This window comes from Eretmochelys imbricata, chromosome 25 (genome assembly GCF_965152235.1).
Source record: "Eretmochelys imbricata isolate rEreImb1 chromosome 25, rEreImb1.hap1, whole genome shotgun sequence".
NCBI classification, from domain to species: Eukaryota; Metazoa; Chordata; order Testudines; family Cheloniidae; genus Eretmochelys; species Eretmochelys imbricata.
The window spans coordinates 15,285,306-15,306,345 of record NC_135596.1 but is presented as its reverse complement, the minus strand read 5'-3'; the positions used below and the strand labels follow the sequence as shown (position 1 = coordinate 15,306,345).

Sequence of the window (21,040 nt, the reverse complement as noted above, 5' to 3'; positions counted from 1 at the left end):
AGCTCCCCACCCACCCTCCGAAATGTTCGGCCCGGCTGTGACCCTGGCTCACTCCTGCCAGGGCAGCTCTAGTCTCCATCTCCCCCCACCCCACCCGGAGGGCCTGCGGTCTCTGCCCCTCCTCCCCCCACAGGGGCTGAGCTGCTGCCTGGAGGGGTCATGGTCCTGCCTTAGCGTAAGTTGCTGCAAGAGCTTTGATCCCCAGGCTTGTCCTAGGGTCCTTCTAGAGGCAGTGCCCTCCCCGCCCACATTACTCAAATGCAGCCACCTCTGGAGTGGAACACAGCAGATGCTTTAACAGCACACAGCAACACTGTGGCATGCATTTGGATGGTGACTTGAAGAATCCTCTGTCCTGCTACAACTGCAGGAATCTGACCAGCAAGTGGCTTACCAGTTCTGTGTGTTTATTCATAAAATATCCTTGTACCTGGTTGCATTTATTCTAGAAGTCAGAATTAATAAGGCCACTGGGCTGGGTAATTTTACACAGAGGAGGGGGATGATTTCCTGAGGAGAAATTAAATCAAATGCAGGCCCCAGAAACCCCACGCAAAACACCCCTTCAGCCAGTCTTAGGGGGAATCACTCTTTATGACCCCAGAAAAGCTCCCTGGCGGAGCGGGTGCCTCTGCCCTGGTAGAACCCGAGTTCTGGAAGAACAAAGCTACCAGAAAAGAGCTAGTTCTAATAAATCATCCCGTGCTTTCCCACCTGCACCCACACAGTGCCCTGCAGGCCATGAGCCCCCAGCACAGGGCAGGCTGGTGCAAGCCTGGCAAGGCACAAGGGAAAGGCTGCAAGTTCCCTGCTGGGATGGGGTTTGCTCTGGGGTCCTGCTAGCAAGAGATGAAAGGGCCCAGTCCCTAGAGCAGCAGGACCCCAAGTGCCAGGATCTGGGTTGCGCCTGCCCCATGGGCCAAGGGAAGGATGCTCTCGAGAGCGTTAGATGGCTGCACAGCCATCGCTGTGTCTGCCATGGGGGAGGCTGCCCTTGGGATTTCCATTCCGTCTTGTAGGCGTGGCTATGAGCCAGCGTCCTCCCCCACTTTCCCAGTCTCAGCGTCACCCCACCCCCAAGCTCCCTGCAGCACCAAGCGCCAGAGCCCTGCTGCAGCCGGGAACCTGGGGCCAAGCTCATTTGACTTGCAGGCCTAGTCCCCCTTTCGCCATTGCCCTGCGGGGCCATTTATAGCCGTACAGAGCATGCCCAGTCATCAGAGCAGAATAGGAGCACCCCACACTGGTATCAGCGACTGCAGGGCCCCCGGAGACCCCAGCCCTCCAGGTCTCTGGCTCCCCGCTGAACCATCTCATGTTACCCACCAGCAGGCTCCTCCCTGGGTGGGAGGTGGGGAGGAGGCTGAGGCTGGATCAGGAACCACTGGCTGAGAGGGTCCCTGAGCTCTCAGGGGATGCCGGCCACGCCCAGGAAGCTGGGTAGGTGAGACAGCCTCCACCGTGGAGTGGGGAGGGGAACGGCTCGGCCAAAGCAAGCTGGGGAGATCGCCTAGAAGATGCTGTCCCCATGCCGGCAGTGCGTGGGGCCCCTCCCTTGGCCCCTGCTCCACACCTCCCAACCCTCTCCAATGCAGGCTGAGAAGATGCTGATGAGCCGCCACCCCCAGCGAGTTACTCCTGCCCCTTCGGTGGGCAGAGACAACCAGGCAGCGGCCTCAGCCTGGCAGGTGTGGCCCAGCGGGGAGGCCGGTTCCGTCTCTACACACTGCGGGGGCAGCTGGCGTCCCCCAGCTCGGGCAGGGGAGGAGATGGGCCAAGGGCAGCTCTGTGCCATCACCCAGGTGGACGCAGGGCAGAGAGCCATCAGGTGGGAACTCATCCCAGCCCCAGCACATGGCTTGTAGCCCACAGGGTCCTTTCCACCCAGGGGCCTGCAGGTCCTGGGGCCCGTTGGCCCTGCTACAGCTGTGGTTAGGAGGCTGCCAGGTACTGGTGGAAGTAGAGGCCAAAGAGGCTGGTGATCACTTGGCAAAGGGCCACCCACCAGGTCAGAAAGGCGAAGAGTCCGCGGTAGAAAAGCGGGGTGAGGATGGCGCCCAGCACACCCGTGATCTGCGCCACTGTGGCCTGCATGTCCTCTCCTCCCTCCTCCTCAGCTGAGGGAGCAGTGGGCTGGGCCGGTGCAATGCCCATCACCGGGGAGACGGGTGGGGGTTCGGGGAACAGGCCCCACGAGTAGTCGCCTGCAAGGCAGAGGGGACAAGAGGGACTGGTGAGCGTGGGGGGGAGCCACCCCTGGCAGGGGCAGAGTGCACCCCTCTAGTCCCAGCTAGCCCTGCAGGGACAGGTCCCTCCAGCTCCTCCCTGCAGCACCTGTCCTGTCACCCAGCTGTTGGGGCGTTTCCCGGCTCTGCTCAGCCCGCTGGAAACGGTGACTCAGGGCCTGGGGAGGCATGCCCCAGTTTACAAACGGGCAAGGGACTGCCCCCCAGGCTGGCTCAGACCAGGGCCAGCACCAGCCACTGCAGGGGGAGGTGCATGACCTCTGCTAATGTGGGACAATCTGCTCTCCCAACCCCCGCAGCAGGACTTTGAACCTTCCTTCCAAGCTGGGTGTTTAGGGCCAGGGCACCCTTCCCCTGCCAGCCAGCCCCAGGTACAGGGACCCCAGTTCAGTCTGGGCCCTGGACACCTGCCCATCAGGTGGTGGCCTGAGACCCAACAAACTCATTTCACAGGGGCCCCTCAGCTGCAGCGGAGAGGTAACCAGGAAGAGCAGCTGGAGGCAAACGCAGCTCCGGTGACATGCTCCAAATCGCAGCCACGATCCTCATCTCTCAAGCAAGGCTCTGAAAGCCTCTCTGCCCCCACTCCTGGGATGGCAAGTTGCAAAGGGCAACTCATCCCCTGGCCTGAGCCCGTCACCCCGGCCCAGCCGGCTCCCTACCCAGCGATTTGAGAAGCAGCGTGCAGTGCAGCGTGAGGATGATGGGGCCCAGGTACTGCAAGCTGACCACAGTGACGTAGCAGTAAATCCTCGTGACCTGGAAACGAGAGGGAATCAGCACAGAAGGGACGTGAGCAATGCAGGGCAGCACCAGACTGTGACTCCGGACGGTGACTCTGGACACCCGAGGCTCTACAAGCCTGGGCAAATCACTGCCCCTCTCGGTGCCTCTCCCATTGGCACCCAGTCCTGCCCATGCAGGGCAGGGACTGTCTCCCGGTGCTGGGCCTGGCAGGATGAGGCCCGCGGGGTGCTACTGTCAAACCCATACTAGAGGAGAGAGTCAGGAAGGAGAGAGACCGAGAGGGAAGGGGCTGGGAAAGGAAACTTTGCCCAGCTGCTCTCTGCCCAAGGCCAGTGCTGTCTAGATTCTCGAGCGCGTTGCCCGGGCACCCGTCTTGGACCTGGTGCTTACAGGGGGGACAGTTTAGCTACAGCCAGGAGGGGGGAATCTCCCTGGAGCTGAGGGGCGCTTGGACCCAAGGCCCTATGGCCAGCTGAATGGAGCTGGTTCACAAGCCTCCGAGGAGGCGGGAGAGTGACTGGCTGCAGATTCTGGGCTGTTTGCACAGCAAGGAGCCTGAATCTGCTTTTTGCCCCAGCTGCCTGAGTTACTCTCTGCCCCGCGGGTGCCTACCCGGCGCTGGATCTCCAGGGCGGTGATGCGCCCAGCTTCCCTCTTCATCTGCTCCACCCAGCGCTCCGCCAGCTGGAGGTAGGCCTGCAGGTGGTGGCGTGTCATGGCCAGGCGCAGCAGGCAGAGGGCGACAATGGTCCAGAGGCGCGTGGAGTTGTAGGCAGCGTCCGACATGCTGGGGCAAGAGGACAGGAGGCCGTTAGCGTGAAGGGGGCAGAATTCACCTTCACAGGGCACAGCTTGGCCCGTGCCTGAACCATACAGCAAGGGACACATCAGAAACAGCAGGGGCTGATGGGAGTTTAGCCAGCTCTGCCAGACAAGTCGGGGAGGTTACCGACAGCAGAACAGAGCTGGAGAGCCGGGACTCCTGGGCTCTGTTCCCAGCTCCGGGAGGACAGTGGGGTCTAGCAGTTAGAGGCAGGAGGCACCTGGGTGCCAGGACTCCTGGGTTCTATTTCTTGGCTCTACCAACCACTGACCTGTTGCGTGACCTTGGTGGAAAGTCCCTTCCCCTCACTAGCGAGGTTGATGTCACTGACCTCACAGGGATGGCGAGTCTGATCTAATAAAGCACCGGCAGACACTGCGATGGCCGAGGGTAGCGCAGGGTACAGGACGGTTCTTTATCAAAGGCTGGACCCGTGTCTGCACCTGGTGGAAGGGGAGGGGAACAGACTCGGATACCCCCTCCCCCTTGCCTGCCTGCTGACTGCAGTGTCGCACTCACATCTGGACTGTTTGCTTCCCCATGGGTGCATGAAGCAACAAGTCTCGGGAAATGGGCTTGATCCACATCACCACCGTGACCAGGGGTGCCAAGAAACTCGCGTGGAGCAGGATCCTGCCGGGGGGAGGATAAAGAACTGGAGTCAGAGCCTGTCAGAGCCCAGCTTTCCCCCACCTCCGCCCCAGGGCGGCACCCTGAACCACAGGCTCCTGTCGACATTCACCTGAAGGCACCGCCAGCCATCCCCCTCCAGCAAGGGCCATGCAAAGCTCACCAGGAAAAGCAACACCCTCCAGGTATCTCAGGGGAGGGTTTTTTAGAGGGACAGAACCAGGTAACCTGGCCCCTGCCCTGCCCCCAGCATACAGTCAGCACCTCCACAGACCGGCCAAACTTATCAGAGGTCCATTTCCTGGCAGAGCTCCTCCCTCTACACTCCCCCAAGTGTCTGAATGATACCCCTGCTTTACATCTGCAAAGCACCTCCCATGCCACGGGGCTTGTGCGTGGCTCACATTGCTGCCATGCTGCCACCTCTGGGGTGGGGCAGTATCCAGGGGAACAGAGCTCCCCACCGGCTGTCAGACAGCAGCCAGGGGTGGCGGCCTTGTGTCCGTCTCGCAGCTCACCCATAACTCTGGCTGCTTCACAGACAAGCGGGAGGTTACTCAACTGGGTCATTGGCCTGTCTGCAGCCATCTTCAGAGCGTCCAGGTGAGTCTGCGCCAGCCGCAGTCCCGGGAACGTCAGACACGCGCCAATGAAGGAACAAAGGGCCACCAGCCCCAGCTTGAAGGTCAGTTTGGTGATGGGAACTCTGCAAACATGGAGCAAGGGGTCATCGAGGGTCAGATAAGGCTACAACATGCTAATGGATAGAATTCAGCCTGCAGCAGAGTTAGCACAAGGACCGGGAAGGCTCTGCCTCAGGGACCAGCAGAGGAGAAAACACACAGACCTTGTGCCCTTTTTATGCTTCTATCTGATGGATAAAAAAAGGCCTGGAAAGATTCTCTCCACAATGCTAGCCTTAAGAGAATCTTTCCAGGCCTTTTTCACCCTGGTTTTCCCCAGAAGAGGATGGGTGGCTGGGGAACTATGACATCACAGAAGAGAAATCTGATGGGTAAGGTTTTTTTAATTCAGTCTTTGTTTCTGGTCTGGTTAGTTAACATTCATTTAACGCCAATGTCCAAAACACTCTTAGGAGAAAAATATTCTTTGTTAAAGATTCAAGCCCTCCCATATCTTCTGTTAAAGGCAGTTTACATCTCTGAGACCTCCAAGAAATCGTCCAGCAAAATTCCTGATATTTCTAAGGTTAAAAAACAAGCAACAAAAAACCCCCATGAAAATAAAAATAATTCCCCCATGGAACTGAAATGCAACCACCTTACAGAAGGCTGCTGAACTGGTGACACAAAGAGCTGGTGACCGGATCAGCTGCAAAGACTCAAAAAGCTCAACCCTCCCCCATCCCACGTGCTTTTCTATTATCTGCTCCACCAGACTTACGTCCATTCCCATCCTCGCTGCTTTAAGAAAATCTCCAGGTTATCATTGACATTGGCAAGCCCTGCAGAAAACAGAGACGTGGGTGAGTAGGAGAGATTGTGTTGGAAGGGAAGAGGCGGCAAGTGATGGGGAAAGTAACGGTGTAGCTTTACTCCAATCGCTACAGCAGGTTCCTAAGAGTAAGTCACTAAGGGTGAAATGGTTAAAAGCACCTAAGGGCTCATCAACATGGGAAAGTTATACCAGTATAAGATAGGGTGTGAATTTAAACCCCTGCAGTAACACCAGTATATAATCCCCTGTGCGGACACCCTGAATCCAGTAAAGGGGCCTTTTTAAAGTTTAGCTTATGCTGTTTTGGACGTGGTTTAAACGGCTTTGGTGTGCTTTAAGAGAGCCAGCGTACGAATGAACTATTTCAGCAAAGCGCTGCTCATGTGGATGCAGCCATACTGGCAAAGCTCCGCTTCGTCCCGACTTGCCCAAACCACCCCCCGGAGCACAGCGTTACACCGGTACAAGTGCCGCTATGCCCACCCTGGGAGCGCTTTGATTCAGCAGAGCACTTCCCGACATGTGTGACTCTGGGCCTTAAAGCAACGCACATGCACAAGTGCCGGCGAGATCCCTCAGAGTGCAAGGAGCTGGCTCGGATAAATATTTATTTATTTGTCTGTTTAAGGGGTTGTAACGAGTTGGGTCCCTTTATGAGGGCCAGTGGGGAATCAGAACCACAAAACCCACAGACTGAAAGCAAGCGCATCCCACCCTCCAGCCCCCTAAACGGCTCATCTGGAGAGGGGTTTTGGAGTCAGTTTTCTGCACAGCACCAGTTAATTGGGCCGAGAGATCCTGATCCCTTGTCACTTCCCCCGATGTAAATCAGGAGTAACCCCATTGCTGTCAGGAGACATCCCCGGCGATAAGCGAGAGCAGAATCAGGCCGTCTCCTGCGAGCAGTTGCTGGCTCCCAGGAACCACACACCAGTCAGACAGCCCTTCCTAGGCTCCTTTGCCATCCCAGCAACGCGGCTGGCCAAGGGTGACAAAAGCCAGCAGTAAAAGCAATTATCCAGCACGTAACTAGACAAGAGCAGGGGGGGATTCAGAGCCCACAGTGGTACATCACTTCCCATGACCTCATTGCAAAGACTGGGGGGTGGGGTGGTCCTTTGGCAGGCTGTCACAGCTGGGTCCAGAGCCATGCCCAGGGCAGGCCTGTGCGCTGTTCAGCAATCGGAAAAGGGATGGCCAGTATGCACCCAGTCCAGTCTCCTGCAGTGGCTAGTACCAGTTGCTTCAGAGGAAGGCACAGGAAACCCGGCAGTTTTGGGATAACCTGTCTCCAGGGAATGTTCCTTCCTGACCCCTGCTACTTAGCGTTGGCTCATGCCCTGGAGCTTGGGGATTTTTAGCCCTTCTCAACCCCTTGGGATTTTTTAACCCTTACTGCTATAACATTACATAGTCTTGTCCTCCACATTCATCTTTTTGCACAAAATCCCACTGAGCTCTTGGCCTCAGCGCTGTTTTACAGCAGCGAGTTCCACCAGCTAATTGTGTATTGCATGGGAAAGCACTTCCCTTTTATCCATTTAAAGTGGCTACCTGAGCTGCATCACGGTGCTAGGGGCGTTAGGGTGGGGTTAGCTGACTGAGTTAAGGGTTAACCTGCACTGACGCCAGGAGAGAGATCGGGGTTAGCCAGAATGGGTTGGGTCACCCCAAACTAACTTCAGCTGCTTTTCTTAGTCTAGACAACCCGCCTGCGACAAACAGGGGTCTAACAGTTTAACATGCATGGGGACAGGTTTATATTACGATGGCCAAACAGGGCAGATTTCCTGCCACACACTCGCATCTACCATAGACTGGGATCATTCACAGAACAGTGCTATGCACGACCCACCCCCCAGTACATCTGAACACATGGAGGTAACAGGGGCCCCCATCCCACAATCGGATCCAGAAGCACAGACCCGCAGGAGCACGCTAGCATGGTCACTGCATGCAGACGCATCCCCCTGCCACAACCACATTTGCAGACGGTTCCAACCACAACTGTTAAGCTCGTGGGCAGCCCGGCTCATCCCTACTAAGGGATCTGCCATAGTGGCGCTCAAATCCACCTGTCCGCCCAATCCTCAGCTCCCTCCCTGAACCTGGCACCAGCCCCACCGCTCGCTGACCCGCATCGAGGCCAAACTCCAAGTAGTCCTCCCGCACGACCAGCACCACCATGGCAATGAGGAGGAGGAAGAAGGCGAAGGTGAGGCAGACGGAGCGCTCGCCCCCCTCCTCGGAGCGGAAGTAGTGGTGCATCACCATGAAGAAGATCTTGCTGCAGGCGCAGGGGGGGTTGGTGTTAAAGAAACCAGCTGGGCTTGGCCTTGGCCTTTACATTGCCCCCCGTGCCCCCAAACGCTCACTGAACAGACTGCTCACACCAGGGGACCCACTTGGTGGCTAAAGAGAGTTCTCCCCCTTCGGACGGCTCCTGCCTGCTGGCCCAGGACGAGGCCAGCTTGCTGGGCCTCGATGTAACTCCTCATGGAGAAACGTCTCCCTCTCATGTGTGGGCACTGCCGTGGGCATGGCTGGAGGCCTTGGCAGAGATGCCAAAGGCTGGGTGGGCCACGGAGAGCAAGCTGCCCTCTCGGGCCTGACAGTGAGCCCCCCCAAACAGGGACGAGGAGCAGCGCTCAGGTGTGGGGGGACGTGTGTATCTGAGCCTCAGGGAACATGGAGCCGGCCCCTTTCACCGGGGAATACAAACCAGTATAAAACCAAACACACGCCTCTGTCTAGTCACCGTCTGAGGGCTGGGAGAGACCCCGGGCTGCAGCTGTCAGGAAGGCCCTTGTAGTCATTGTGATGAGAGACCAGCTGCGTCACTCACTCTGTGTGCAGCCTTGGGCAAGGCACTTAGCCAACCTGGGCCTCAGTTCTCATCTGTAAGGCAGGGAGGTGAAGCCCCCACCCCCTTGGTCTACCTATGGGGCAGGGGCTGTCTCTTAGCACAGGCCTAGGGAGCAGCTGGCACAATGGGCCTCCAATCTCGTTTGGGGGGGTTGGGGGGGGCGGTGGGAGGCGGCTCCTGTAACAACTCCTCACTGGGGTCCTTGCATGTGGGGGAAACACAATCAAAGCAACAGGTGGCCCAGCCCGGGGAGGTTTTGTCACCCTGTCTTACACACTGGAGCCTGATCCCAGGGCTCACTCTCTGTCACGCTGGCAGGCTCTCAGAAGCACAGCCCGGCACCCCCAGCCCAGCCCCTGCTAGCTATGAGGGACAGGGAGAGCCCAAAGGGGATTCTCCCCTCTCTATTTGGGTGACCACAGCATAGGCAAGGCTGACTTGGCTGCCAGCAGCCCCTCTCAGGTGACTCCGGCAGGGAGGGGTTTAGAGTGCAGCCTCCTGCCAAGGGGAGAATCGGGGTGATCCTTCCCCAGGCCCACCAGCAGCTGGCTCTGCCCACTGCGGTCCCAATAGGGCCCAGAAGCAGCCACACTGGGCGTGGTTCATTTCTGCAGCATCTGTCACATGTTCTGTACCAACCCCCGGCCCTCAGGTCCACATCTCACCCCAGGAACGGCTCCTGCCTCAGCCTGTAGGGGAGAAAACTCTGGGTAGGGGGGAAAAGGGGTTCCCCGAACAATCTGGACCTGGGGCGTAATGCTTTGTGCCTACTGCTGAGGTTAAATACGCTGCATTAGGGAGGCTGCCTGGCTGTTGTATCCACCTCTGGCCACATGCTCTGCAGGGAAGAGCTGCCCGCGGGTGAGGCGGCCCGATCTGCTGGCTGTGCACGGTCGATCTACCGGGTGCCGCAGCCCGGGACCAGGCCGGAGAGGGGGAGAAGCGTCTGACTGCACCTGAGGAGAGAAGGCCTAAGGGGTTCACTCAGAGGGACTCATTGGGGTGTCACCTGCTGGCAAGGGGGTGATTATGGGTAATAAAAGGAAACAATTAAGGCCTTTCCTTAGGGTCCCCAAGCCAGGATTTGGTTCCCCACCCCCATTAGCAGCCAGGCCCCAAGGCTCGGGCCGTTTTGCCAATCCCCGGGTGCCCTGTATCAATCAGCTGCAGTGAAAGCGGAGGGACAGGCAGGCTCACGTGGCGCTATGTAGATGTTCACATAAACCACCGGGGAGCGGGCCAGCCGCCCTTTCAATGGGGACAGACAGCCGTCCCTGCTTTACAGCAGCCTGTAAAAGTGTCCGGGAGCCCTTTCATCCATACAGATTGCAGCCGCCACGGCATGAGCACCTCGTAAAGCATGCACTTCATCAGGCCCCTGCCCGGTTCACGGTGGGGAAGGCTCTCATTACACAGCTTTATAACTTGTCAGGGAGCTGTTTATAAGTCCATAAATTAAGCCATTCGGCCTCAGCTAGGCTTCTAATTGAAGAGGATGGTGGGTTTCTTCCCCCGTTATTTTGCCTGTCACTGGCAGCCTTACAGAGCAGCCGGCACTGCTCTGAGCAGGGGGCGAGATGAACAGGTCAGCTGGATTCAGGCATGACCTGCCCGTGGAGGAGAGGATCTTAAAGCTGATCCAAAGCCATCCAGACAAGAACAGCTCTGGGGGTCCATCATGCAGGGACCCTCTTCCTGTTCTCGGTGTGCACGGCGCTTGGCACAAGGTGGTACTAGCCATGCCTGGGACTCCTAAGTGCTACGGTAAATAAATAACGGGGATTCTACCCCTTGCTCTGGGAGGCTCACCCACAGTCTCTGGCCAGGTACTTACACAGCCCTCGTCACTGCAGGATCTGAGCACATGGGAGTCATTCCTGGATTCAGCCGCCCCGGCAAGGCAGGGGGACGCCTCCCCCTTTTTGCAGCTCGGGAGCCTTGCCTCATGCAGACCCAGAGCCTTGTCCGAGGTCACGTAGGGAGCCTTCAGCCAAGCCAGGAACTGAACCAGGTGTCTCTTGTATCCATTAGATCGTCCTGCCTCCCCATCATACTCCCTGTATCCCTCGCCATCAGGGTCACTTTCCTGGCTCCCAGCCCCGACAGTCCCTCTCCCTCCAGTCCCTGGCACATGGTTAGGGAAGCCTGTTGCCAGCCCCCAAGGCGGAGCAGGCAGGGTAGGAAAGGAAGGATACATGGAGAAGACAACTGTAAGCAGGCACCACAGAATGCCAATATTCATCTCCTTCCGGGGGTCCACCAGGCAGTAGTAGCCTTCAGTGAAGAGGTAGACGAGGGTGGAGTAGACGGCAAAATCCACAAACCACTGGTACTCCAGGAAATAGCGCAGCACTGGTAACAGGCAGAGATACACGGGGCTGTCACTACCAGCCAGTGTGCAAGAAGCGAGCTCACCCTGCCCACCCACCCCCTGCAGCAAGGTGTGTGTGTGGGGAGAGGGGGGGCGGGGGGGGGGGCAGTGAGGTACACTTCCCTAACTGAACTCTTTGGCCCTCGTAGGGCCACTGGCCTGAACAAGGGCCCTGAGAATCAAGACTCCTGGGTTCTGTAACAGGTTCTGGGAAGCGACTGGGGTCCCGTAGGTTAAAGCGGGGGTGGGGGGACTTGTGAGTCAGGACTCCTGGGGTCTATTCCCTGGCTCTGCCATAGAAAACTCAGGTCAGTCACGCCCCCCTCCCTATCCCATAAGCCTTCAGCCACTGTGGTGATGGTCACAGACTGACTCTGGTGTGTGGGAATTACCAAGAGCATCCACTGTGGTTATTGGGGTGGTCTCCAAATGCAGGTTGATGTCCTTGGGCACTGACAGGGGTTTATCCTCTGTGACCCCGTTCAGCCTCCTGCAAGAGAGAAACAGGCTCAGAATGGCAGGAACAGAGCACAGCGAGGGTGGACAGCAGCCCATGGAGCTGGAATTCAGGCTCCCTGCCTCCACCGTTGGTTGTATCCAGCTGCTGTCACTTACCTTGGACTTAGCCCTCGTCGGCACATAGATTTGGTTCTGGTAGAACTAGGTCAGTTAGGGCAGTATAGTTATACAGGTACAATGCCTTGTGTAGATGCATTTACCCCAGGATAAAAGCGTCTATCAGTATAACTCAAAGGTTCTCAAACTTCATTGCACCACGACCTCCTTCTGATAACAAAAATTACTACATGACCCTGGGGGGAGGGAGGGGGAGCCTGAGCCCACCCAAACCCTGCTACCCCAGGTGGGGACCTGTAACCTGAGCCCTGCCACCCAGAGCTCCCCCTGCCACCCATGCCCTTGGGCTTCAGCTTTGGCCCCAGACCCCAGCAGTCTAATGCCAGCCCTGGTAACCCCATTAAAACAGGGTCGCGACCCATAGTTTGAGCACCATGGATATAACTTATTCCCCCGCCAGCACACTTATCCAGACACAGCTGCATCCACACTCACAGTGCACGTTGCACTGCTTCAGCTGGACCAGTGTCGGTAAAGCAACAGGACTTGTGCGTCTAGACAAGGCTTGAGACTGATGGGGGCAGATGCCACCTTTTCGGATGGGTGTGTGTGCATCTTGTGCCACGGGTCCCCGATCGGAGCCTCTGGGTGCTACTGTTATTAAACCCTAGGTCCACCCCCCTGCCCTGACTGCTCACCAAACCATCTCTCTCCACAGATGGGGGCAGGTTGAAGAAGTCAGGCCTGGAAGACAAGAGGCCTAATTTGCACTTCAAACCATCCCATCGTCACCCCCAATAACAAAGCATGGACTGCAGGGGATCCGCTCACCGGTCTCGCTTGGCCTTGGGCTTCTGCTTCCCTGCCAGGGCGTACAACTCCTCCTCCGAAGGGTGCTTGTAGCGATACAGGCTGAAGGGAGGTACAGGAGGGGGTCAATGATGGGACAAAATATAAACAAACAGCTGGGGAGAGTCAGAAATGTCTGATTGGAGGAGTGAAAACCAGCAACACTGCAGGCGACTGGAGAAGGGGCTGCAGGTCAGGGTTGCAGGACGTTGGCAGGGCTGTACAGGGGAGGGTGCTGAGAGTTGGGATGTGGTGCACAGGCAGAGCTGGGTGTATATGCTGGTGGGAGCTCAAGGCAGGAATAGCAAAGGGGTGGGGATTGAGGGGCAGTGTTTGAAGGAAGAGATGCAAGAGTAGAATGGGGGCAACGATTTGGAGCTGGCTGGAAAACCTTCTGTACCTGCCGTTGCAGAGCAGCCAGCGAGCGAAGGAGCAGTGCGGGGACAACCTCTGCATGATGCTCGCCGTAAGCAGGCTCACTGCCAGCTGCACCCCCAACACAGCCTGGCAAGGAAACGAAGACAATCAGAACCGTGAAGTCAGCAACAGGGCTCCTGCCCATCACAGCGCGTCCTCTGAGCCAGAACACCCCTGCCCAGATTCCCGGGCACATGAACGAGCGTTCAGTGGCTTTTCTGTCCAAGGGTTATCGTCTGGGTTTTCCAAAGCTATACTCCACATGGCCGGTGCTCTCTGAAACCCAGCTGAGTGCAGAGGGCCTATGCTAGGCGCAACATGGGACTTGGTGCACAGAGGTTTGTGTAGTCCCGTGACCACCCCCCGGTTCCAGTCAGACATGAACTTCTTAGTCCTGGTGCCTCCGGAAGGACTTGTTTAATTCAGAAAGTTGGGGCCCAAGCAGATCCTTCCAGGATTCAAACCTGGCTTTTGACGGGAGCCTGCATGTTTCAAACCCGACGCATAAACCACTAAGCGGCAGCACCACGGCACCCAGGACAGCGCGGTCAGAGTGCTACTGTACCTCTCTTGCGGAGAACAGAAAGAAAAAGACCCTCTGACAATCAGCGGGAGACATGAGACACGTCTGCAGACACTCTGCAGCCATTTCACGCTGCCCGTAAGGCCTGGAAACCAGATACGGATGCCGCCCCTGCAGCAGCAAAGCCTTCCAAAGCCCCAGAAAGGGCACCAGGCGAAGTCCTATTTATAGGAGCAGGAAGAGCAGCCCAGATACTCAGCATCTTCCTGGGGCCCAGGCCTCCTCCCCCGCCAGTGGGTTTCATTCACCAGTGAAGAGCAGCCACTGCTCTGGGGCAGGGAGCTTTTGGGTCTGGTAAAGAGCTGGGGAAGGGCACTGGTGTGTGTGTGTGTGGGTTAGGTTACCAGGGGCGGGGGAGGGGGGCAGTAGGGTGGGTTAGGTTACCAGGGGCAGGGGATGGGAGGGGAGCAGGGGCTTTAGGTTACCCGGGGCAGGGTGTGTGTGTGGGGGGGTCAGGTTACCCGGGGAAGGGTGTGGGGGGCAGTGGGGGGGAGGGTTAGATTACCTGGGGCAAGATGTGTGTGTGTGGGGGGGGACAGAGCCAGGGGCAGGTTACCCAAGGCGGGAGGGGACAGGGGGGTTGGGGGAGATTAGGTTACCCAAGGCAGAGGGGGATGGCAGGGGGGTTAGGTTACCCAAGGCAGAGGCGGGTGGCAGGGGGGTTAGGTTACCCAAGGCAGAGGCGGGTGGCAGGGGGACAGGGGTTAGGTTACCGGGAGGGGAGAGGGTTAGGTTACCCAAGGCAGACGGGCGGGGATCAGGTTACCCAGGGCTGGGGGGAGGGAGGGTTAGATTACCCGGGGCGGGGGGGAGGCAGGGGGGTTAGGTTACCGGGGGTGGGGGGGTAGATTATCCGGGGGTGGGGGGGGGTAGATTAGGTTACCAGGGGGCAGGGCGATAGGTTATCCAGGGCGGGGGGGAGGGTTAGGTTACCCAAGGCAGACGGGCGGGGATCAGGTTACCCAGGGCGGGGGGGGTAGATTACCCAGGGTGGGGGGGAGAGCTAGGTTACCAGGGGGCGGGGCGGGGGGGTAGGTTACCCAAGGCAGACGGGCGGGGATCAGGTTACCAGGGGGGCGGGGGGGTGGTAGATTACCCGGGGCGCGGGGAGGCAGGGGGGTTAGGTTACCAGGGGGTGGGGGGTAGATTAGGTTACCAGGGGGCGGGGCGGGGGGGTAGATTATCCGGGGCGGGGGGGAGGGTTAGGTTACCCAAGGCAGACGGGTGGGGATCAGGTTACCCAGGGCGGGGGGGGGGTAGATTACCCAGGGTGGGGGGGAGGGCTAGGTTACCAGGGGGCGGGGGGGTAGGTTACCCAAGGCAGACGGGCGGGGATTAGGTTACCCAGGGCTGGGGGGAGGGAGGGTTAGGTTACCAGAGGGGCAGAGGGGGGGGTAGATTACCCAGGGCGAGGGGGGAGGCAGGGGGGTTAGGTTACCAGGGGGTGGGGGGGTAGATTAGGTTACCAGGGGGCGGGGCGGGGGGGTAGATTATCCGGGGCAGGGGGGAGGGTTAGGTTACCCAAGGCAGACGGGCGGGGATCAGGTTACCCAGGGCGGGGGGGGGGGGTAGGGCTAGGTTACCAGGGGGCGGGGCGGGGGGGTAGGTTACCCAAGGCAGACGGGCGGGGATCAGGTTACCCAGGGCGGGGGGGGGGGGTAGGGCTAGGTTACCAGGGGGCGGGGCGGGGGGGTAGGTTACCCAAGGCAGACGGGCGGGGATTAGGTTACCTGGGGCCAGGGGGAGGGGGGGGGCTGGCAGGTTATCCAGGGTGGGGGGGAGGGTTAGGTTACCCAAGGCAGACGGGCGGGGGGGTAGATTACCCAGGGTGGGGGGGGAGGGCTAGGTTACCAGGGGGCGGGGCGGGGGGGTAGGTTACCCAAGGCAGACGGGCAGGGATTAGGTTACCCGGGGCCTGGGGGGGGGGGGGCTGGCTAGGTTACCAGGGGGCGGGGGGGGTAGGTTATCCAGGGCGGGGGGAGGATTAGGTTACCAGGGGGGCGGGGCGGGGGGTAGGTTACCAGTCCCTAAGGTTTCTAACCGGCTGCCTAGGCCCCGCTACAAGGCAGCTGGCGGGCCCCCGCCGACCGCTCTCCTGCGCAGAGGCACGCTCCCGGGCTCTGCCAACCCAGGGCCAGTTTCCAGCGCAGGCCCCCCGCCAGCCCCGCTTCGCCCCTCGCCCCCCGGCCAAGCCAGGGCTGCTCCCAGCTGGACTCACCATACCGGGGCCGGGGCCGGGGAGCGCGCCCGAGACCAGCCGCCAGCTGCCCGCAGAGAGCCAGCGCACGGAACGCCGCCCTCCCCACAACCAATCACAGGCCGTCCTGCAGGTGACTGCCAGCGGCTCAGCCAATGATAGGGCAGTCCCCGGGAGAAGGGCGGGTCTTGACTCCGGGCACAGAGGTGCTTGGGTCAAGGCGGCCCCGCTCCTCCTCTCCCACCTGCTTCCGGTGCTCAGGGGTCCGGCGCGTTGCATGTCGGGACTTGTAGTTTTTGCCCCCCCCCGTGCGTCACGCTTCTGGAGCCAGTTGGCTTCGGCCGCCTCCAGATGTGTCCTGGGTGGGTGACCCTGCCCCCCACCTGGCTGCCGGCTCTCCAGATGTGCAGTGGGCGGGCGACACTGTAGCAGCTGGCTCCCGCCTCTCCGGAGGGGTCTCTGGTGTACTTGGAGTGTGCTTGAGAACTTGGTGACCCTCGTTAAATAATAATTAATAATAATTAATTACAACCCGATGCCGTTAAAAGGCCCCGTTCAGCTTGAGGATCCCAAAGCGTCTCGGAAACATCAATGAAGTAACTCTCCCATTCACCCCTGGTGAGACAGGGCTGGGTTATTTATTCTATGATGAATTATTAGTATTCCCATTTCAGGAGGGACGGAGAGGTGAAGTGAAGTCAGTGCCCCTTGCGCCAGGGATATGAACCACGGGAGGCGACGAGCCTGGCACGGTAAAGGGGGGGCAGGCGGAGGGAGAGAGGCAAGTTAGCACTCCCACCCGTGTGCATGTTCACGAGGAACGTGAGGAGTTTGGCCGCCCTCGTTTCGGTGCCCGTCAGGCTGGTGCTCCCAGCGGCTCTCCCCAGGCAGCCCAGGGATGTTGAGTCTTTCGCTCTTCAGCATTATAAGCCTCTTCAGGGTCATGCTCTAGGGTCAGCCAGTGTAACCTTTCTGGTGGCCAGACTGCATCCGGGTACCCGGCAAGTGCATGGGCAGCAGATCTATCAGCTGAGCCAAAAGGGAACTCCTCCAGCCCGAGGCTGAGTTGTTCGCTACTGGGAATCCCGTACGCCTGGCCAGGCTGGCTGCTACTCTGCTTCTAGCATGGAGTCCTCTGCCCTTGGGTTCAGCTGGTAGGAGCTGTGCGGAGCTGGTCTTGCCTGTGGGGTTGCTCCCCCCAAGGCTAAGCTTAGGGACTGCTCAGCTGGCAGGTGTGTCTCCAGGTTGAGCTGGTAGATGCTGCAGTGAGTCTGTGTAGCCGGAAGCCCCTCTTCGTCTCTGCAGATTGGACCCTGGGCAGCATGCCTCGAGACGCAGGAACTTTTGCATGCCTCTCTGCCTAATTAACAGTAAAGGGGCTCTGGGCTTCTCAGCTGGCCTAGCCTGGAGCAAATCAACCATGAGTCGTGAGAGCTCTGGGCGAAAACCAAAGAGATTCCTTACACTCGAGATAAAATCCCGAAAGCGCCTCTCAGCAGCCGTACCAGCCCGCTCTGCTGATGGACTCTGACAGGAGGTTGCTAAACAAAGAGCAGTGGGTGCACAGTGCAGACAAGCGCACACACGCACCACCTTGCCACAGACACACCCTGTGCAAACACACAGACACAGCTACACTCCAGCCTCACAGGGCACAAATGGGTGCACACACACCCCCATACGGCACCCACACACTGGGCAGGCAGCAGGCATGCACGCACAGACACACATGGTATTTGCAGGTACTGCTCACACCCCATTGTGTCCTCATCCCTGAGCATCCCAGTATAAACTGGAAGCCACATTTAGGGATCAGAGAAAGGCCAGAGTTCCTGGCCTTCCAGAGAGACAGCAGGATGGTGGCTTGGACTCAGGCCAGGGGGCAGCAGGAGGGATTTAGCAGAATGCTTACAAGCTATGATTCTGCCCATGTGCTTTGGAAATGACCATACTACCCGGGTTCCCCCACCCTCCGTAAAGGACTAGAGAGACTCAGAGACTCATGCCCCCTGTGCCCCTAGATTCCCTTCTCACCCACAAAATGTTACCAAAAATGCTTAAAAGGCAGAGTTAACTGTGCATCTCTGCTCTGGGCGACTGAGGCCGGGCCAGGCTGCAGGGCCAGTCACAGCGTCAATCCTGGACCAGGTGAGCAGTGCTGGCTCTTTGGTGTTATGAGTTAGTTTGGTCTCAGTCCAGTTCTAGAGGGCAAGTATCCCTGAACCGAGCTGGAGGCAGAGACTGAACTCCTCTCTCACCTCCCAGCTTGTAGGGGCATCCCTCTGGTTTAGGGGTGAATCAGACTGGCAGGGTAGTGTGTCAGGTGCGGGAGCTTCTGCCTGTGCCATACCCAGAGATGGGCTTGATTCTCCATTGCATTGCATTTTGTGGAATCATTAACACTTGTGCAAAGTGGGCATGAAACACTTGTGGTTTACATCCACTAATGCAAATGACTGCCTAAGGTGCAGGGCAATGGAGAACCAAGTCCAGAAGAATCCAGTCTCTGGGGCTGCCAGGTTGAGCCCTTTCCCCGGGACTAACAAAAATATTAACCTCCAAATCAATTAACTGCTTGGGTGGCGGGTGCTGGATTTGCAGCCTGTGGCCCCGACTGTCTGGGGTGCTGCGTTGGAGAGTCCTTTCTCTCTCTGAGCAGGACTCCGGGCCGTTTAATGGGGAGAGGCTGCCATATGTCATTTTTTAAATATGCGAATTTCTGTCATATTTTATGCCTCCTTCCCCCAGTGTTACCTTGAGATGGGAGCGACAGTGCTTCAGAACGGATGGTAACAATCTCACCCATGCGCTGTGTCCTTTTGCCCAAGTCTTCCTTGTAAGATAAATGGGTTCCCTGCCTGGATTTATCCTTCCATTACCGCCTGACGGCATTTATGTCTCCTAGGAAGAGCATGAAAAGGGTTGTGAGGACGATGGGGTGTGTGAAAGCAGAACAGAGAGCCCCTAGGGCTGCACAGAGGGGCCTCCATTTAGTCAGACTTACCCCAGAACTGGTTCCCTGACCTCCACAGAGGGGCACCTGTGTAAACAGAACTTCTGCAGGGCAAGGGAAGACATTGGCGTTTACAATGCCGGACTCCTGGGTTCCATTCAACTAAGGCAGGCGAGTGCAGCTGGAGAGGCGAATGTGACGCTCGGACTCCTGGATTCTATTCCTAGGACCAGGAGAGGAGTGAGGCGAGACACTGTGTTAGAGCCGGGGAGGCTGGGATTCATGTCTCCTGGGTCCTAGTCCCAGCTCTGGGTGGGGAGTGGGGTCCAGTAGTTAGAGCAGGGAAGGCTGGGAATCAGGACTTCTGGGTCCCAGTTTAAAACACTTTGAAAGGGCCTGATTTTCAGAGATGCTGAGCACCTACAGCCCCCCACTTACTTCAGCTGAGACCTTAGTCCTAGAAAGCTTGATTGGATTGGCTCTGCCGTGTTACCAGCTCTCACGAATTTCGTGCTTTCCCTAAAGCCCCAGCTTTTGGAGTCATGGGGTGAGGGGAGACTCTGGGCTTTCATTAAAAAGAAGGAAGTGTCTCACCTGCCTGGCTGCAGAGGCAGGCTTGCTAACGTGACTCCGAACGATCCACATGAAGAACCCCGACATTGTTATTTCCCCTCCAGAATCTTGTGATTTTTAAGCCAATCTCGTGATCGTCTTGGGGGCTGGGGCGCCTTGCGTCATCTCGCTACAGCCATTGGGCACGTGGGGGTCCGTCCGGGCTGTTGCTTGCCTGGCCTGTGCCATGAATATTGCCATGGATATGAGTCCCCCTTAGAGGCCGACAAGATGCTCCTTTCCCACTAGGTGTCGCTTCTAACCTTCCCTACCGTGCCTGGGCCAGGGTGGGCAGGGTGCCTATCTCCAGAGTCCTGCAGCCTGCAGGCCGTGAAACTGCCTCCCGGGATGGAACTGCCCGAGGAGTGGATACGGGGTGGGGGGGTCTCCCAGATTATTCCCCAGCTCCATTATTTTATTTTCCTAAATTCCATCTCGACAGATAATGGCCGCTGGGAAATGGCTGTGGATCAGCTACCCCAGCCCCACGTGGGGGGATGGGTGCTCAAGGAGGAGAGCCCTTTCCCAAGCTGGGAGGGGGTTGGATGGGCAGGCGTCATTTTGTCCTCTCTGCAGTACGGGGGGCGGGCGGGGGGGTGTCACTTTATGGTGCACAAGGAGGCGGGGGTGCCCAGTCCACCCAGTGGGAGAAAGGTGGCCAGCATGGTGGTGGGGTGTGTGTGTGTTTAAATGCACTGGGGGGCAGGATCTCAGCAAACCAGGCAAATGGGGAGGATGCACAAGGCCGGGCCTGCAGCTGCTGGGAGGACGCGGTACCTGCACTCTTCTCTGGGCCGGAGCGGGGAGCGGGCCAGGCGCCCAGCCTCCCCTGGTCTGACATCTCCTTGCAGAGCTGGCCGGCCAGGAGTCCCCCGGGGCTCCCAGGGAACGTGCCAGGACCGAGTCCCTCTGCGGCCATTCCAGAGCTTGCCTCCTCCGGCGGGAGAGGGGCGTGTGTGTATTGGGGGGAGATGCCCAGGGGCCCTCTCAGGAGTGGGAATGCTGTGCTGGGAGGTGGCAGCTGTGGAGTCCTCCGAGCCGGGGGAGTCTGGGGGGCGTCATGGGTCGCTCGCCGCACCCTGCTTCCTGTCTCGGTGCCGACTTCGCCCCAGCAGTGTCTGCTTCGCTGCCTGCTCCTGCCGCCCTGGGTGTGTTCAGAGAGCAGGCCGTGCAGCCCATGCTCCTTGAGCAGGACGCCTGGGTTCTAGCCCCAGCCCTGGGAGGGACCGGAGCAGGGGAACAGGCCTGGGAGCCAGGATGCCTGGGTTCTATTCCTTTCTGTCCAGTTTGGGTCAATTGTTCTTACAGCATCTAATCTCTTTAGGTAGTTCAGCGGCACCCATCGCTGTGGTATCAAGGTGCCACGAGCTGCCTGGGAGGTGTTCTGCAGAGGACGTTGCTCCTGGCCATGCTGTCTCCAGGAAGGGAGGGGCCCCGGAGCAGGAGGTGTTTCTGCAGAGCCTGCTGAAGTTGGCCATGCTCGGTTTAGCCCGATAGTGAATTCTTGGTGCGTGTGAGAGAGGAAGTTGGATCAAAATCAGTTCAGCAATTTTTGAGTGACGTGAAAGGGGAAAATCCTTCACGGCTGCATGCGTCCCAGTCCGAATGGTTGTGCTTGAATCACTCCAGGAACACTGTGGACATGTCAGACTTGGCTTGTTGGCATCATTTGCTTCGGGGGCGGGGGTGGGGGGGGGAAGAAAATCAAGCCA

At 58.5% G+C, this 21,040-nt stretch overlaps 1 protein-coding gene across 2 annotated transcripts; it reads right to left on the bottom strand.

Moving 5' to 3' along the window:
* Positions 1-386: 386 nt before the first annotated feature.
* Positions 387-15,858, bottom strand: TMEM161A (transmembrane protein 161A). 2 transcript variants are annotated; one of them, XM_077842093.1, is made up of 12 exons: positions 15,785-15,858; positions 12,967-13,070; positions 12,549-12,629; positions 11,534-11,631; positions 10,966-11,122; positions 8,040-8,191; positions 5,851-5,911; positions 5,009-5,152; positions 4,336-4,449; positions 3,606-3,780; positions 2,909-3,005; positions 387-2,204 (listed from the first exon to the last, which is right to left on the bottom strand). In XM_077842093.1, exons 1-12 carry the CDS (start codon positions 15,785-15,787, stop codon positions 1,933-1,935), a joined length of 1,458 nt encoding a protein of 485 aa, XP_077698219.1. In that variant the 5' UTR covers positions 15,788-15,858; the 3' UTR covers positions 387-1,932. The 2 variants fall into 2 exon arrangements, with proteins under 2 accessions (XP_077698219.1, XP_077698220.1); XM_077842094.1 differs by lacking the exons at positions 12,967-13,070; positions 15,785-15,858 and adding an exon at positions 12,416-12,461 and having other exon boundaries at positions 12,549-12,626.
* Between the last annotated feature and the right edge of the window lie 5,182 nt (positions 15,859-21,040).

What these genes read in the sequence shown, in the direction of transcription:
- TMEM161A (XM_077842093.1), bottom strand. An exon ending in GGGAAGCAAACAGTCCAGAT is followed by an intron (nt 3,781 to 4,335) that starts GTGAGTGCGACA and finishes CTCTTGCCCCAG; the next exon opens with CATGTCGGACGCTGCCTACA. An exon ending in CCCTGGAGATCCAGCGCCGG is followed by an intron (nt 3,006 to 3,605) that starts GTAGGCACCCGC and finishes TCTCGTTTCCAG; the next exon opens with GTCACGAGGATTTACTGCTA.